The sequence below is a fragment of the Genypterus blacodes genome, unplaced genomic scaffold (genome assembly GCF_046128005.1).
Source record: "Genypterus blacodes isolate CSIRO-AG114 ecotype Tasmania unplaced genomic scaffold, CSIRO-AGI_Gbla_v1 ptg000058l_1, whole genome shotgun sequence".
Classification (NCBI taxonomy): Eukaryota; Metazoa; Chordata; class Actinopteri; order Ophidiiformes; family Ophidiidae; genus Genypterus; species Genypterus blacodes.
In genome coordinates, this window is record NW_027466870.1 from 155,380 (window position 1) to 174,340 (window position 18,961).

Genomic DNA, 18,961 nt, shown 5'->3' on the forward strand with positions numbered 1-18,961 from the left:
ACCACTTGGCAATTGTTCACAACAGAATGGTATTTCTCATTCATTTCATCAAATTGCAAATGTCTTAGTACATCTTTGCAAATTATTAAGTACAGGTAGCCTACAGTTAGTTCAGTTAGCCTAAATTTAACACAATTTCCAAGTAAATAGATCTTGTTGATCTAAACTGATTGTTGATTCTCAGTGTAATGGTTGTTCTCTCAAAAAATGTCACCATCATTTAATTGTATAAGTTATCACATGCACAACAGTCTGTTCATTTGTCAAAATTAGTCAAGAACATAATACCATGAATACCATATGAATCTCTTGGAACATTTGATGAATTGATTACAGAAATTAACATTCAGGTGAAACTAGAACTTGATTAACAAAGAAGGAGTTTCACACATCTCAGATGACCAATCAAACAGTATGTTTAGTTACCTGACAGGTTCTGTCCATGATTTTGAATGCTGCCAAACATGTATATATAGAGCTTGACCTTGACAAGCAGAATTTCTGAACATGGAAATTTCTTGTCATTTTTAGTATCATACTGTAACATCCCATTGAGGTAAGATATGACAGGAACAGGAAATTTGTAACATGCTCCCCGCAAACAAAACACACAGCTTTACCTCCAACTTCAGTAAATAAATACTTAGCAGTCCAATTTTTGTTGAAAACCCTGCATTCGCCATCTACCTTTCTTTTTTTACTACGAGCGGACATTTTGAGGGCTAAAGTCGTCTTGTTACCTGCTTGTAACAACGATCCAATCGTGTGCACGTTGATATGCGTAAAGTGTCATTATTTACCTGAATAAAAAACAACTTCAAAATAAAAGCAATGCAGCTTTTGTCTATGCATGAGGAAAAATTAGAAAATATGTTTATTTTGTAATTTCCATTACAAAATAGTTTTTTTTTATTCCACTTTATGTGTGTGAATAAAACTGGTTACAAATTCCTTGGCAGTATGAGTGCAATGTGTGATGTCAAACCTTGGAGGCTACTCCGTAAAATCCTTTTTCCGCCCTTTCAGTTTTATACACAATTGCATTCTGTTAGCTAGACAAAAAAACTACTACAGTAACCATTATCAATGAAGGACTGGGCTAAGTGACAAAATATCTTAACATTTTGACTTGCAGTGCTTACACAATGCCAAAGGGACGGTGCATTTTGGTGGCACTGACTATTTATATGAGAAAGGAATTTAGTGTTGAGACATGAGTGATCTGTTTTCTGGAGAGATATGAGCTTTTGCAGGTGAACTATGGTGTTGTGCTGAACCATCCAGGTTATTTTGGCAAAAGCACCAAGAGTGTTGAGAACATCCGGTCTGTTTCAAGAAATGAGCCAAAGCAATTGAGAAGGATCTTTGCATTTTGGTGGCACTGACTATTTAGATGGGAAATGAATTTAGTTTTGAAGCACGAGTGAGCAGTTTTGGGAGAGATATGAGCTTTTGCAAGTGAGCTATGGTGTTGTGCTGAACTGTAAGACTGTTTTGCCAAATGGTCTTAGAGTTTCGAGAATGTAATTTCTGTTTCAAGAAATGAACCAAACCAATGGAGAAAAACTGTAAGAGGTGGAATAATTCAGGTAGGACTGTGTAGGACATCACTGAAGGCTCAGGTATGAAATGCACGGCCTGCCACTGCTGTACCTCCATTTAAATCAGACGCCATTCGTAGTCCTGAAAACTCAGATTTAAATCCCAAGTAAGCTTGTTAAATTCCAATCCCTGCTTCATAGCAGAACCCTCGGGTAAAAATGACACATAAACAGCACAGAAAGACTTCCTGCCTACCCAGTTTAACAACAACGGGTTATCGCAAAGCTGTTGTGATGAGATGTTCCCTTGATAACATACCAAACATCACTAGATGAATCCGTCATATCTACAACATCAGCAGGATGAACTTTTACACAGAAGCTTCTGGTAGGCATTAAATACCCAAGCCCTTACAAAAACAACCAAGAGAACAAACCATGATAGTTACTGTTAGTGGTGTATGTTCTAATACCTTGACACAAACAAAATCTGACTCAGAGATCCTGATGAGTGCAGTGAGTTTAATGAAGAAATCAGTGGTTGAAAGTAAATTATCATTTACAGTGGACAGTTCATCACAGGGCACACATAGACTCACTCTCACATTCACACCTATGGACAATTTAGAATCATCAGTCGTCAATGAACCTGCATGTCTTTGGACTATGGGAAGAAGCCGGAGTCCCCGGAAAAAACCTGCGCACACAGACCATGCACCCATAACCTTCTTGCTGTGAGGCACGAGTGCTTACCTCTGCACCACCGTGCCTCCCATCTTCATTTCAAATTGTTCAGTACACCAAACTGTCAAACTGGACTCTTCCATCTGTTGTAAAAAATAAACTAAATCTATTGAAGCAATCACACGAAAAACATAACAAAAAGAATGACGTATGTCACTCCTTGTAATCAGATAATAAATGGAATGCGGAACTTAAAGAACACTTGAACAGCCAATGCTACACACCAGGTTCTGAAGGTAAAGGTAGGACACGATCTATCTCCATTGCTACACAAACAACAGAGAAAATCGATTTTTTTTTCATTTAACACATCAAATTTGATTGATTGACAGGTTATTTGTTTAAATAAATTAACATGGTTGCAAACTTAAATTTGCAATAAGTCCCAGTGCATCTGCCATATAATTCAGTAATATAATATCTATATATTCAGTATATACTCTATCATATATTACTTTCAGCATGTCTCAAAGTATTTGTTGTTCTATTATTATTCCAAAATCTGTTATTGACATGCTTTGCTTTTTCAGATTGGGGTCAACTCAGGTCATACTGCATTTTATATATTCTTGTTTCAGAATACAGGGACACTATAATGAGTGAGCTAGAGAATAACAACCAAAGGGACGGAGACAATGTTCCAGAGACAGACAACACCAAAGAGGAGCCAACAAAGGTGATTGTGGCACAAAGATGTTTAGTCTGAATTCACTGAGGTGAAGCAGCATGATTTTTTTTGAAGAATTAAACCAGGTCACCTTATGCTATGGATCTGCTTCTGTCATTAAATTCTTTATAGGTCCCTCACCAACGGATCACACTGTGTCTGCTGAGCGCTGTCTTCTTTACCTGCAATAGTTCATTTCTGTATGGATATAATTTGTCAGTGGTCAACGCCGCTGCTCCGGTAAGTCATTTTAAATTTATGAATGTAAAAGTTTTATGAGTATTTTTAGCAATGTTTTCTGTAATCTGGGCCGATATTATGATGATTTTATGAGAGAATTTGTACACACATACCAACCCAGATCATAAACATGGTTTTTGATTTGCCTTCATTTCTAGCATTCTAGCTAACAGAATTGTGTCTGTCTACAGCTGCTGGTTAACACATTAATTTCTGGCCTTTGTTTGTGTATTCCTGTCTCCTTCAGCATGCAAAGAGTCTCATAAACAACACATGGATTGAGAGGTATGAGACACCAGTTACCCCTGAGACAGCCACTCTACTGTGGTCTGTAACCATCTCCATAATGTCCATTGGGGGGCTACTGGGAAATATTCTTGCCAAATGTCTACTTAAGGCTCTTGGAAGGTAAGTAAAAAAAGCAAACTGTATGATGCCTTTATTTCATTTGAATACGAAAACTATCTATCTATCTATCTATCTATCTATCTATCTATCTATCTATCTATCTATCTATCTATCTAGAAACATTAGTAATACAAAATTATAGTAATATGATTAATTTAATAAGATTAAACTATATGTTGGTTATAAGATGCAATATTACAGTACGAGTAGTGGATCCCCCCCCTCAGTCCAGTTGGAAATCTTTTGCAGCTGACCTACTTTCAGTCTTTCTTGTCTGGTCTGCCATCCACCCTGAACATCTGTCTGCATTGTAGGAGAAGCACCTTGATTACAAATAACATCTTCTCACTGGTGGCTGCTGTGTTGCTGTCCTCAGGAGAGAAGGCTCACTCTTTTGAGATGCTCATCATTGGCCGCTTTATAATTGGACTGTATGCTGATGAGAGGCTTTTCTGCAAGTCTGTTGACTGTGATGAGTTTCTAAGTTATATTCAAATGAAAAAAAATAATATTAATAGGAACAGCTTGCAGTGACAAACGGCAGACAATAAGAGACACTGAACTGTTGCCATAGTAAAGTACAAGCACAATGCTTTTGATTATAGTAACACTACAAAAAACAACAAGCAAGAAAAATATATTTCCATTTTTCATTAGTTATAGTTATGTATACAGTACATATGGCAAGATTTGGTCTCGTAAACAAACTGGTAAACGTTCTGTATTGTTTTGTTTTTATTCCAGGTATCTCTCTCAGTTCCCGATTTATTTACATGGCAGAGATTTCTCCAAAACATATCCGAGGCTCCATAACTGTTGTCAGTGGCATCATGTCTAGCCTGGGTGTGTTTGCTGGACAGATAATGGGTCTCAAAGAGGTATTTGGCCAGGTAAGTGGCGTATGTACACAGTAAAAGTTAACATAGTAGGATGTGGTCTGAATCTAGACCTCCTCAAAAATCCGATCAAAATATCCCTACAATACAAATGTTGCTTTTGGAAAGGTTACACCAACACCTCTCATGAATATATATACCTCAATATGAATATGAAGCCTTGTAAATCCCAGAGACAATCCCCCTCTAGGGATCAGGAGCTGCACGAGAAAAGAAAATGCAAATTAATGCTGTGTGTTGTACCAAGTAATCCAGCCAGTTTAACAGAGATCATATTGTCTGTTGTGTTTCTAAGATGCATGTGGGAATGTCAGATCATCTTAGCTATTTAAAAGAGTGGATACATGATGTCAAGTATGTAACTTTTGAAAATAACATGAAACAGTCTTAAATGCTCAAATTCATTGTTGACTCTGCATTGTGTTCGGTTACAGGAGTCCAGGTGGATTTTCCTGTTTGCTGTTATTGCCATTCCGGCATTGGTGCAGATTGGCGGGCTGTTCTTCATGCCTGAGAGCCCTCGATACCTGCTGATAGAGAAGAACGATGCGGCGGGGGCAGAAAAAGGTGAGGTAAGGTGAGGCAAAATGTAAAACTGCTGTTCTGTTGCACTCTTTATTTATATATATGTTATATCGATATATACATATAACGTCTGAATATAAAGACTCCATGGAGTCATGGAGTCTTTATATACAGACTTGGCTGAAAGTGTTAGTACCCTGAAAATAAAAATCCAAAATTGTCTTAGAAGTGAAACAGCACAGAGGCAGTGGCTCAGTGGTTAGAGCTTCCGCTTGAGATCCGGAGGGTTGCCAGTTCGAGCCCCTGCCTGGGCGCCCCTGAGCAAGGCACCGAACCCTCAATTGCTCCCCCCTCTGCGAAGGGTGGTATAATGTAAGTCGCTTTGGATAACAGTGTCTGCCAAATGCTCGTAATGTAAAGAGGCTGAATTATTGAAGGCACCGGTGATACTAACTACACATTTGAACAACTCTGAGTTCAATGCTACTTTTAAATGTTCTGCATTATATTCAGCCTTCAGGAGATTCCTGGGGAAAGAAGATGTGACTGCAGAGCTGGAGGAAGTCCAAGTGGAGCGCCACAACAATCTGCAAGTTCTATCTGTTCTGCAGGTGCTGCGGGACAGGACTGTCCGCTGGCAGTTGATCACTGGCATTATCATAGTGGCCTGTTTTGAGCTCTCTGGCGTCCTTGCTGTGAGTAATAACACACATGAATGGTTTAATGACTGTGTGTAGAGTGAGAGATACTGTTTGGAAATCAAGTAAAGGTGTGCTCATAACATTTACATTTATTAGATAAAATCATTTGGGGCACAATAATATATGACAACATGCTTGTATAGTCATTCTGATCTCTCTCATCCTGATCAGGATAAGCAGATATAGAGAATGGATGGATACAAAATTAAATGCTGACATAATGTGAATTAGAAATGTTTCCCCCTGTCCTCATGTATTACTGTATGTTTACATTCTTCTTTAGATGTGCTGCTGTGTTGAAGAAATTGAAGTGACCTTTTCTTGATTCTTGTTCTTCAAGGTTCTTTTCTACACCAATATCATTCTAACTGATGCTGGTGTCTCAGGTAGCACGGCCACCTACATGACTCTCAGCATCGGTGCCACTCCGGTCATTTTTTAATCTTGCAGTGTGAGTAAACAATGTAACAAGACTGACCAAGAGCATTACAGCACAATGTTTGATTCATTTAAAAAGTCACCAGCATATTAACTAACGCATGAACCTGTTTTTTACGTATTTAATATTAATTAGTAATTCTTTTATATTATAATTTGTATGTGCTACTGCATCATTAAGAGGCCATTGTATAGTAAATAACTAAATAATTTAATGTCTTTCCCCCCTAGAATGTACTGATTGAGCGTGCTGGGAGACGAGTTCTGATTATAGTTGGCTTTGCTGGCATGGCTGTCTGCTATGGTCTTCTTACAGTCTTCCTCAGTATTGAGGTTATAACGTATTGCACGCTGATTCTCAATTGGCTTAAAAGGAATACTGGTGTTAAATGTACGTGCTTTGTAAAACATTCTCTTTTTCTCCTAGAGAACTGTGTCATGGATGCCTTTCCTGAGTTTTGCCTTTATATTGGCTGTATTTGCTTTTGCGGCTGTGGGTCCAGGTAATGTTGCAAATTTCCATTTTCTCTCAGATTTCCCCCAAGATTACTGGATGGTAAATAAGGAAAGGAAGAAATAAGGGAAAATGTGTCTGTTGCTAGATAGATATGAAATCTAGCACATGTCCCCATGTCAACCACTAACCAACAAAGAGGAGAGAGAGAGAGAGAGAAAGAGAGAGATAGAGAGAGAGAGAGAGAGAGAGAGAGAGAGAGAGAGAGAGAGAGAGAGAGACCCAGTTCCACCAAGTGGCGAAACAGGGGAAGTCAGACACTCAGGAAGAGGTAAATCACCAGATCATGGTGTGATTTTGAATGTGTGGTGTGTCTTTTTCACTGTAACATTGAATTTCTTTTCCAGTCTCTGTTGCATTTGTCCTTGTCAGTGAACTGTTTGAACAATCTCGGCGACCTGCAGCCTTCTTGATATGTGGATGTTTGAGTTGGCTGGGCCAGTTCACATTAGGCCTTGTCTTCCCTTTCATGCAGGTAGGTGTGTGTGCAGTTTGTTCCATTTCATTGCTGCTATCCGACAGGTTTATCCTGATGCCATTCCTAGAGACAGATGTAAATCTCTAAAAGTCTTCAAGTTCATCAAAATGTTTGAATGACCAAGTTCTACCATTCAAGTGTGCCATGCATAATTATGTCTGACATTTCTCCAACAGTGCATTCAGATTTTGGTTTGTATTTTGGCTGAAATGTGGTCTTGCCCTGCATTTCCTGCAGTCACTATCACTGTGCACTATTTTGCTCTTCGTGCATGTTAATGTTTGTTACATTTTTAGATTAAATTACTACATGTTCACCTTTTCCGCCAGTCTTTATAAAGTGTTTGGAATGACTGATGTCCCCCACTTTTCTCAGGTAGAAATGTGATCAAATGTTTTTCAGAGTATCCTTGTTGACACCTTTGACTCTTTTGTTTTACAGGAGGCGTTACAGAGCTATGTCTTCTTGGTGTTTCTGGTGGTGTGTACTGGGGCAGCGGTCTATCTGTTCTTCATCCTCCCTGAAACCAAAAACAAAACTTTTGTGGAGATCAGCCAAAGCTTTGCCCAAAGAAACAAACTTTCCACAGCGCGACCAAACAGGCAGGAACAAACCATCTCCTCTGTCACTGCAGCAGCATAAGATATAAAAAACTACTTTATATTCTATGACATGTTATGTTCAAATCTAGTTGTTGTTTTTGTCATAAAGCACATTCTGTTATGCATATGACACTGTTTAACTGGTGACATGGAGAAGACCTGATGATGAGGTTTTTATTTAGTTTGCTTTAAATGTGTGACTTAAATAATGCATCAACTGTTGACAATGATTGTGAAATACAAAAGCTTTTGTAAACATTGCCTTTCATATATTACTACTTAAATGTGTATGTCAAAACTAGCTCACATTGATGTTAGATGATGATTACAATGTGGATGATGTATCAGAAATTGTAATGCTTGGGGACACACAAAAATAAACAATTGTTTTGTGTATGTTATTTGTGTTTGTGTCTGTTTAATTTGTGAATATACATAAGTGTAAAAGTTGGAATTATTTGAAAAGAAATTGCAAACTTTCGCTGGCCGGATACGTACGGTGGCTGTGATAGCTCATCATATTACGTCACACATCACATCTCGCTGCAAATCGAAGAAACTCAACGAAAGCGAATTTTATTGTCGGAAAACAGCCGGGTGTAGAAAACACTTACCTTTTTTCTGACCTCTACAATTAAGGTGTGTAAAGTTTGATTTATGATCACGTCATCTTGAAAGGATGTACAAGTCAAATGTTCTCAACTGCTGTATTTTCACAATAAGTTTTTCCTGAATTTCTGCTTTGTATCATAAATTTCCCTCCTATCCTGATTTGTCGATCATCTTAATATTTTGTTTGTTTTATAAAACAAATAAGTCCAGAGCCTCCGAGATTATTTAGTTTTTGTGTGTGAAGTTCCTAGTGTAAGGTTATGGTTTATAAGACGGGGCTCTTTCTATTATGACCGGCGCCGCTTTCACACTTTTTACGGTAATGGTTTAGCGAGGAAACCTCAGAGATAAATTGCATGCGAGTTAAGCTATCCCACGTGATACTACTCAAGCCAATCAGGTTTGTCAAGTCAAGTCAAGTTTATTTGTATAGCCCAATATCACATACAAGGTCTCAAAGGGCTTTATAGACCCACAACATTAGGACAGTTCCCGACACAGCCCAAAGCTCTCAAGGATGACGAGGAAAAACTCCCGAGAAAACCTCGATAAATAAGGAAAAAAGGAAGAAACCTCGGGAGAAAACATATTAAGTCATGTATTTTCGTATTATGAAGATATAGGGTAATGTGATGATGGAAGAGTAGAAGTGCACCATCATTGTCTTCGGCATTGTCTTCTTCAGCTGGAAGAACATCCTCTGCTGGGCTTTTTTTGGTGAGGGAGCTGATGTTGAGCTCCCACTTGAGGTCCTGGGAGATGATGGATCGTAGGAATCGAAAGGACTCCACGGTGTCAACTGTCAACAATCACCCCTAACATTTCAAAAGTAAATGTGGCCCCTGAGCCAAAACAATTGCCCACCCATGCTATACTGAATGGAATAAAAACAAGTCGCAACAAACCTTCTCTGCCCTCTATGGAGACCTCCAGCCAAGTAAGTAGACTTAACAATACTATTTAAAAAAAATTAAAAACGGCCCAATATGAGATTTTCTTATTATTTATCAGCTTCCACAGGGAAATAAATGTACTAAATGTTTGTGGATAGGATTTATTCAGGCTTCAGTGTTTCATTTTGGTGTAAAGACAACAAAACAGATTTTAGTTTTGTATTGCATCAATCAACCATGAACAATTGCCATTATGATTATTGGTTACAGATACAGAATAAACATCTTTATTTATTGGGCTGGACTCTGAAATTGTTATCGAAAGGTGAAGTGCACATTTCTTTAGTTCATTTAAATGGATCATCTTCCACAAATCTTTATTCGTTCCCCTTTACAGACACCACATTCAAATAACAGCAAACGTTGCTCAGAGGGAAAACTGTCATTGAAGAAGGGAAAGCACCAAACCACCGCTATGCATTCAGATCTGGACAGAAAATGCCATCTTTTGAAATAAAATGTTCTGTTCAGATGAAATTATTGGACGTAAGTGCAAAAAGTACAACGACTTTTCTTTTTGGAGAGAAAGGCCCAATATGAAAGCTCAAGAGGGGGCCGAGCCCGGGGGCGTGGCCCAGACTGTCAGCTGGATGCATTTGATGCAAATCTCCTGAATTGGTATGCAAAGTACAGCGACGCTCTGCAACCTAAACAGCGCAGAACAAACCTCACTGAGAAAACACACAAACCGATGAAGTATTGCATCTGTCTTCTTTGGTATCCTTGTGCACAAAGCTGTAAGACACACACACACAAACTCCCAGTCGCACACAAATACTTAATAAAGAAAACACATTGTTTGTCTCACTCTTGCCCCGGATTAAGTCAAAACAATCACAACCCGTCAGGTCGCTGACTCGTGCTGATTTGGTGCCGTAGGGCTCAGAAAAAGGAAAACTTCAAAATCAAAGATGCAAGCAAAATCATCAGACTAACAGTTACACATCAAGTCCCCCCCCAAAAAAACACAACCATCTGTTCATTTCTCTTCTCCCGGTTCTGTACCAGCGAGTCAAATGGAACAATTATTTAAATTAGGATTAAGCTGTAACGGAGCGCGTCCACAGCCGGCATCAGTGCAGGAGGAGGAAGAGGAAGAGAAGGATGAGGAGGAGGAAGGGGCAAGTGGAGACACGGACCTGCTGATCCCTCACCACAACAGCAGTGGGTCACACAGTCAGAGGGCCGTGAAGGCTTGCAAACCAGAAACAAAACAACAAAAAATGGGTGTTTTACAGCTTTTGATAAACCTCACAGTAACTTAGCTCTGTCGCCCTCTACTGTATGAAGCTATTATGAGGCCACGGAGTCACAGCAACAGGGGGGCGCGATATAAAGATGGAGACGGCTCAACAAGAGAGGAAAAACAGCAAAAAGGAATGTCGACAACATGAGTCTGCGTCACGGGACTTCTATACCCTGTGAAGGTGTAAGGATGACAGCAGTGTGATACGGAAAGAGGAAGAGAAATAGAGAGAAGAAGAGGAGAGGAGATGAAGAGGAGGAGGAGTGTCACACGCTTTGGCAACAGGGAAGTTTGTTGCCCTTCTGCCCGTCGGTGGTGGGGGGGACGCTGATGTCCACTACATTGTTGCCCGGAGACTCGTCGTGTCGAGATCCGTCTGTTATCTGCTTCTGAGATACAATACGATAGATTTCTGTGCGGGGGAGAAGAAAAACAACAATTAAAAGTCATCTGACCTGTTTGGAGGATGTTGTATTCCACCGTCCCTGTCCTACCTGTCAGAATGTTCTTGAAGGCTTCTTCTACATTTGTGGAGTCCAAGGCTGAGGTTTCAATAAAGGACAGAGTGTTCTTTTCTGAGGGAAGAACAAGAAGTGCACACAGAGAACATCATTCCTGTTCATGACAGGTATTAATGACTCAATGACAGAGCAGCAGCTGAAGTATTCAGACTTTAAAATGAGTTTTGAACATATTATTTTTTGGGACCAATTCATAGGCATCCAAAATATCTGTGTGTTATTTGTGAAGCTATACGAGCACAAATGTATATTAAGTTGAAGTTGAACCAGAAATCTAGATTACAGCTTGAGTAACTCTGGAGAAAGAGCTCTTGATCTACCTGAGAAGGCCCGAGCCTCGTCGGTGGGCACCGCCCGGAGGTGACGCAGGTCACTCTTGTTGCCCACCAGCATGATGACGATGTTGTTGTCGGCGTGGTCCCTCAGCTCTTTCAGCCAGCGCTCCACGTTCTCATACGTCAGGTGCTTGGCGATGTCGTAAACTAGAAGAGCACCGACCGCGCCGCGATAATAGCTGAGGGAAACAGAGCGATGAGAGGAAATGAGCGACTTTAGAGCCGCTGTGTTTCTACATCAACTCAAGCTTCATTTGACTGAATAAACCATGAAACCTTTACTGGACTGATTTTACACACTGACTTCAGTGTTGTTGTCGTGCTCAAGTGTGTCAGAACAACTGTTAGAAGCGTTTGTGCCTGTAGAGGGCGCTGTGCATCGTCAGCTAAATCAACCCTCCTCATGACAGGTTATGAAAAGTGTAACTATGATTCTAACCTTGCAGCCTTAACTAAATAAGTGAGGATGGCTCAAAAAGAGGAAACTGACTTCCTGCAAGAGCGGCACGAGCACCCTTGGGTGACAGAGTGATATTATACATACTAAGATACATTATCACCTCCAAATATAGGAAATATCAGATTACTGTCACTATGAAAATAACTCCCACCTCCACACACTGGCAAACACATCAAACAAACACAGACACACTCACGCTGAGGTGATGGCTCTGTACCGCTCCTGCCCTGCCGTGTCCCAGATCTGAGCCTTTATGGTCTTGCCGTCGACCTGGATGCTGCGGGTGGCAAACTCCACCCCGATGGTGCTCTTACTCTCCAGGTTGAACTCATTCCTTGTGAATCGGGAGAGCAGGTTACTCTTCCCCACTCCAGAGTCTCCTATCAGTACAACTACAATCAAGACAGAGTGCAGAAACAGTTAGAGAGATACGATGAATAGACGGTTGAGGGAAAAGGATCCCCTCAATCATCACATGAAAACCAAAACAATTTTGTTCCGTACCAACATTGCAAAAGGGAGCTTAAATGTCTTAACAACTCATCTTCATGCAGGAACAAGAAGAAGAAGATGACACACAGGTTTGATTGACGCATCAGACAGACCGCTACAACATTATAAGATATAAATAACCTAGAATAATACTATTTATAAAGCCATAGTATAGTGATTTATTCGAATAAAATTTTCCATTTTGATCGCACTTTGATAACCGACTAATCGAGATAATGACTAGATTAATTGTTATCAGAATAATCGATAGTGACAGCCACGTTTAGATAAGCAGCATATATAGGAAAGCTTTATTTGTTTGCAGTTTATCTGTACACGTTTATTATTTAATATACAGCATCTGTATCGCTACTCAATACCTTGGCCCCTTCGAAGCGAAGAAGAAGAACGATCATGCGTGACAGTTATAATCGAATAATCGACAGGAGAGCGATGCGACCTCTCGATTAAACATAAAGCAGCATTAGTTACGTGTAGTTGCGATGAGCACACGCACGCGCACACAGACACAGACACACACAGACACACACACACACACACACACAGACAGACAGACAGACAGAATGACGGACAGCAGTTGTTTACTCGCTCTTCGGTCGTCAACAAAGTTAGCATTAGCTCCTCTGAGCAGCAGGGCGGAGCTAACGCGAACCTGGGATGCCTTCACTGACCTGGTTAGCTGGTTCGCTGCCTGCTAGCAGTTCAAAGTGAGGTTAAAGTCTACACCGTTGAAGGCGACATGTTTCGGCTTTAAACGCTGCTAGATAGATGTCACTCCAACTGTAACGTTAACTAGTTAGTAGCTGGCCGGTTACGCTACTCTGCTGCGAGTGGAGCTAACTAAGTTTAGCATGAACGCTGGCTTAGTTGACTTCCTCACTTCTTAACTGCTGTCAGCGAGCTTAGCCGCCGCCAAAACACGCTGTCACCCATCCGCCATTAGAGACGAGCTTACCTTTAAACAAGTAATCGTATTCGTCATCTCGGGTTCCCATTTTGGTTCGTTACTTTATCTACTTTAAATACTTTACGACAACAACAACCGCTCTCCCAGGCTCGACCCACCGGCCGCTACGAGCTACCTTGAAGGAGGGGGATGCACGTGAGCTGCGGCACGACGGTGACGACCAATAGGAAATGTCACCGTGTTGACGGACGTGGGTGTTGACCAATAACCTGCTCCTTCTCACTGCAGGGACCAATCATCGCGCTCGGCCCAAACCCTTTGTTCTGTAAAACTTTAATGCCCTCTGATGATCTTATTGGTGGGTTAAGCAACATCCCAGATGATTTTACACTAAAGTAAGCAGACAGTTTCATGATCTCCAAAGCCAGAATAACATTTATTTACATTTATTCTATTTATTTTACTAGTATGTTAAGCTCATAATAGATGAATTATATGCATAGGATGGGCTAATTATTCACTCAAAGTAATACAATCATAAGGAGAGTCTTCCATCAAAAAATAGATATTCATTTTTGTGACATGTTTATGTTTTTATGGCTTAATTTGCAGTAGTTTTGCTGTAAAACTTTGCCTCGTTCTATTTATTTCACTTGACAGGAAGTGCCAGGCCCGGTCTTTAGAAATCATAGCTGAGACTATTTCGACACCATCAGCAAATCCAGTGTATCATCTGCAGAAATCCATTGCACAGTGCAATGTGTTCCTCTGCATGTGGCAATAACCTTTGACTTGACTTTATAGCTTCTTTCTTTGTTTGATATGCGCCTGGATTTGTGCCCATTTGGCAGCAGAGACATAAGGTGACAATGCTGCTAGATAGTGATCCAGAGCAAACTAACTTGACAAAAAACTGTCAAAGTTTTATATCATATATTTATAATAATATTTGTGGTTGCCCAGGATGATATCGCTGATCCTCTAGATACCCAAATCTACGATGCACACAGTGCAGTGTATCTCGTAATTTAATGGTCAGATTGTTCAGTTTACATTTCAGCCAACATTACTAGTTAGAGGGAACAGACAACACAAAACCGCTCAAGTCCTTAGAGCCTTCAGACTAAAATTAGTTTTCTAAACAAAGTTCCTGCAGGAGCTGTCTGAAATTTAGGAAAAACAACTTCAAACTGTAAGCCAATTTATACAAAACAGCAAAAAGGCAGCATTTAGCAGGCAGCTTTGAAATAAAATGACCCACAGGCGTGATCACTGATACACATCAACTTATCTCCAGAGGTGGAACAAAGTTTGAGAATTTACCACCAGGGAACAATAAAATGACACATCGTCTGCATGGACAACAATTCATAGAACTGCTTTATTTTCTATTCATTCTGCTCGAGTCCAAACGTACACACACACACGGCCATCTATTTATCCTCATGTATAAATAGATGAATATACACAGATATACATAAATACACATTTCTGATATGCATATTCATTTTTAAGTCATGCTATATCTCTGGAAAGGACTCTCTCTATTGGATGAGGGCACACAGCGATTTGAAAACACGTACACAACACGGCTGAACAGTTGGAAGAATCCCTATTGATTTGCATGTGCAGTAAAATCCACAAATCTCTCCGTTTTGGAATATCTTACAAAGAAACAGCTGTGGCTTATAGACCATAAATATACAGCAGCTGCGTCTCAATAAAACACACTGAAGAATATGATACAGTAAATTATGTAGATCGCAATCATTTCTTGCCCAGCAGCAAAAATAAAACCAAATAAAAATAATATTCTCCAATTCAAATGGAAAATATATTTGTATATCTTTATATATGTATTTATAATTTTATGTACACATTCTTAGGGGCACAACTATTAGAAAGAAAAATAAATACAACAGCACACTTGAAAAACAAACATTAATGACAGGCGTACATTTAAAAGTTCTCAATAAGGCAATTAAATGAACTGAAAGGATAAGACTGTACAAAATATTGCTGCTATGGTCTCCATGTGTTGAACAACAGCAAACTGATTACAACTGGCCACTGCACATCAAAAGAATAGAACTGATTTCCATTTTTTACAATGTCCGACGATGATGTGTCTTCTCTTACACACACACATACACACACATAGAAACATCCCAACAACTGAAGCAAACTGTGAAGTAAATAGAAAAAAGCAGAATAAAATCAGTTTTTGTCTAACCTTAACTTAAGTCTTAAGTCGAGAGTCCTAAGCTATCAGCCACAGAGACTAACGTAAACACTAATTCTATAATGATTGTGATTGACTTCACCATAACACACTTGTTAATCCCAAAATAAAGTGCTGTCTGAATATCAGCCTGTGTGAGCGGAACTCTACGAGCATACAACCCGAAAAAACGTGTGGAGAAGGTGATGTATATGTTTATTTGGCCTCTATCACTAGTTCATCTTCAGGTCCTCTTATTAAGTGCAAACGACATTCAACCCATTTACAAAACTGTTATGTGTCTCACCAAGTCAACACTGCAATGCACTGTGTTCATTCAAATATACAGACAACAGATACAATATTGACCGCAAATACTACAACTGATGCTCTAACATCCACATTTTGAAACATCCAGTCAATGAAAACCTTATTGTGAGGAGACGCGGGCCACCAGATGTAGTAAATGTCACTGATATGTTGATATTTTCCCACATAAAAAAGAGAACAAACGGTGAGCGTGCACTCGTACAAGCGTTTATAAAACAACAAAGGTGACACACAGGAAGACACCGGAATGATGTGACGCTTACTGTCAAGATCAACAATGTCTACTGTCTTAGTGTTGTGACCGTGTGTGCCTTCTATTTGAAGGCGAGCGAGACGTCAGCCTCGGTGTTTTCACGAGGGCAGAGTGAAAAATGTAGTAACACTGAATTTACAAACCCGGGAAGTAAGAAGACGACGACATCTGATGGAGAAAAGAAAACATCAAAACACAACTCAAAGATCTTTGGGGTAGAGATTTGAATGAGGAAATAATAGAGGAAGGTCACCTGTAATGTAAAGAACACACAAAGTAAAACAAACCAAATAAATAAAGGTTCACAGTAGTAACACAATAAAACACAAAACAAAAATTCAGTTAATACACAGAATTATAAATAATAATAAGAATGAAATGACTTGTGATCATTGTTTAAACTCCCACAATGACTTCTTTTTCTCTTCAAATCAAACTGTAGATATTGATGAATGGAAAGGTTGTGGGTGGCAGAGACAGCTACATGTTCTGTTTTATTGGCTTAGCAGTCGTAACACGTTGTTACTCTATTTCTGTCAGCACAGAGGCGCTGACAGACCTCTGACAGACTCGTACAGACCGACCCAGCAGCTTCAAACGGCCTCCACGTGCTTTTACACCTGTTCAGGTGCAGAAAGCCCACGTTTGACAGTCTGTGTGTGTGTGTGTGTGTGTGTGTGTGTGAGAGTGGGGTGGATTGTTATTGTTCATGGCGTACAGCGGATAGAGACAGGATGAAATGCTTTGGAGCACGCTGAGGCCTTTCCTGTGCCTCTCTGATGCGTGATGGTAGAAGCTGCGAGTGTGGAGGTTCCTCTTTTCTCCGTCACGCTCAAAGATGCCCGACATACACTTATCAAGTACAAATAATTACATCTACATCTTCTATCACGATCAGATAAAAGTCTTGAATTTGATCAACATCTGAAATTGAGGAAAGGTTTAATGTGAACTCTTTTATTTTGGAGCCAGGAAATCTGTGCTGAGCAGATTGGATCGGTGGTGAAAGGACGTCTAGATAACCGGGTGAAGTTGCAGTTACAGAGCTGTGTATGAACATGAAACAGGCTCTACTGGATCTCCTGGACACACTTCTTGGCTACACTAACTTGGCATGTGACATTCTTTACACACACACACACACTACACCATGGAGCAGGTTAATGAATGGGGTGCCACCGCATCAATGGCCGCATCTTCACGTGTGAATACTTCTCTGGATTAGTCTAAAGGTGTGTGCACTCACCCAGACTGAGATTTGCATGTTGTACGCTGCCCCGGGTTCCTGATTGGTCGAACCTGTACACGCAAATCTCAGTGCATTGTTCTGCAAGAGTGACTGAGCGAACTGAATGAGCCTGCGAGAGGCCAAGGCCTACGCCACAGAGAACTATCGCTCCATGTGTGGCAAACATGTAAGACCGCAGCCTTAGATGTTTGTCACACACACACACACACACAGACACACACACACACACACACTCCCACACACACGTGCTGTAAGGATTCTATTGGTTTTGTTTTGTTTTTCTGGAGGGTGAAAGGCAGGGATGGTTGATATCAGTGATGTCGTCACTGTCAGGATTTTTTTTCCTCCGGGGTCTCAGTCGCTTATTATGAATCCTGACTGAGATCCTGCTGCTACCACGGAGGTCTGAGCCTCGTCAGACCTGGGAGTCCTCTTCACCGAGGCGTTCCATCCTCTCTGCCGACGGACAGGATTTACTGTTTGAGAGAGAAAGAGAGAGAGGGTGTGTGAGCGAACATGGCAGATACACAGAGGTGCATTTCATGTTAGACAGTTATTTATCTAATAAAGTGACGAGGGGGAAATGAGTGTGAAGGGCAAACAGCCGTCTCCTAATCAGAGCCAACGCACGACACACAGAGTCCCTGAAGAGCCACAGAGAGCTGGAGCCGTTCGTTTACTCATCAGAGTGATAACAGAGCGAACACAGGGTTCTGATGCAGCATGCAGATTGTGTTCCCTGCGGTCTGATTGGTGTGCAATTTGATCGCGTACACGAGCGAGTCTGAAGGTTTCGTCTCCGTCGCTAACAAACGGCTATAAAAAGCCGGCGGTGGAATGCCTGGGATCGGCTTATGTTCTAAAACAAGAGCGTCCTGAGCCCAAATAGAGCCGTCTGTAGCGGCTGTGTGGAGGGGAAATCAAAACATGTGACCCTTTGGCTGTGCCGCGCCTTCACCAGCTGACATATATGTGTGTGTGCGGGTTGTAAACCTACATTATCTGGAACTTGACAAATGAAAGAAGTTAATGAGTAACTGAGTTTGTGCAGCATGGGGCAAACTGGAAATGACAAGCTGAGCAGGAAGTGTTCAGATCAGGGATGGGAGGGGTAAGAGAGGGGGGGGGCGGCGGAATCATCTGGAAGTCTGAAATGTTTCTGAGCTGATGATAAACAAAATGAGCAGAAATAGATATCGGCAAAGAAATCATTAATGCCATGTGAGAACTTAATGTAATGAAACGTGCATTTGAACCTAATTTGCGGAGTGTTTGAGTGTTGGTTAGATTAAAATCCCTGCGCTGACCCCACATTCACACACTCACAGCTCTAAACTGGACCCAACCGGCTGTAATACCTGTGGACTAGCTGAGTCTGAGTCTGAGTGAAGAGAGAGTGAGTCTGGTTTGAGCGGTGTGTGTGTGAGTCTGCTGACGTATGAGGTGAGATCACAGGTGGCTGATGGGAAACGGTGTGGCAGGGTGTGTGGGGTGATGTATGGGGTGGGTTTCTACACACACTAACCCTGACTCAGTGTTGCATTCAGGTACACGACTGAGCCTTTCTTTCGGTCTACGCTGAACAACATGACCTAGCGGGCTGATTC

At 40.8% G+C, this 18,961-nt stretch overlaps 3 protein-coding genes across 3 annotated transcripts in view; 1 reads left to right on the forward strand and 2 right to left on the reverse strand.

Moving 5' to 3' along the window:
* The first annotated feature begins 2,841 nt into the window (after nucleotides 1-2,841).
* LOC143003042 (solute carrier family 2, facilitated glucose transporter member 9-like) lies at nucleotides 2,842-8,155 on the forward strand. The gene is made up of 11 exons (XM_076153517.1): nucleotides 2,842-2,961; nucleotides 3,085-3,192; nucleotides 3,440-3,600; nucleotides 3,915-4,038; nucleotides 4,344-4,490; nucleotides 4,931-5,063; nucleotides 5,535-5,716; nucleotides 6,063-6,663; nucleotides 6,763-6,945; nucleotides 7,022-7,149; nucleotides 7,594-8,155. The coding sequence occupies exons 1-8, from the start codon at nucleotides 2,881-2,883 to the stop codon at nucleotides 6,162-6,164; spliced, it is 1,038 nt and encodes a 345-aa protein (XP_076009632.1). The 5' UTR covers nucleotides 2,842-2,880; the 3' UTR covers nucleotides 6,165-6,663; nucleotides 6,763-6,945; nucleotides 7,022-7,149; nucleotides 7,594-8,155.
* Nucleotides 8,156-9,773: 1,618 nt separating this feature from the next.
* On the reverse strand, nucleotides 9,774-13,506 carry LOC143002844 (ras-related protein Rab-11B-like). Its single transcript, XM_076153213.1, has 5 exons — nucleotides 13,350-13,506; nucleotides 12,078-12,273; nucleotides 11,407-11,600; nucleotides 11,060-11,140; nucleotides 9,774-10,977 (listed from the first exon to the last, which is right to left on the reverse strand). The coding sequence occupies exons 1-5, from the start codon at nucleotides 13,387-13,389 to the stop codon at nucleotides 10,832-10,834; spliced, it is 657 nt and encodes a 218-aa protein (XP_076009328.1). The 5' UTR covers nucleotides 13,390-13,506; the 3' UTR covers nucleotides 9,774-10,831.
* A 1,148-nt stretch (nucleotides 13,507-14,654) lies between these two features.
* pip5k1ca (phosphatidylinositol-4-phosphate 5-kinase, type I, gamma a) overlaps nucleotides 14,655-18,961 on the reverse strand; it is a 30,194-nt gene continuing 25,887 nt past the window's right edge. The window contains exon 17 of the mRNA XM_076153494.1: nucleotides 14,655-17,830. Within this exon, the coding sequence (XP_076009609.1) occupies nucleotides 17,828-17,830 (3 nt within the window). The 3' untranslated portion in view covers nucleotides 14,655-17,827. The remainder of the gene's footprint in view (nucleotides 17,831-18,961) is intronic.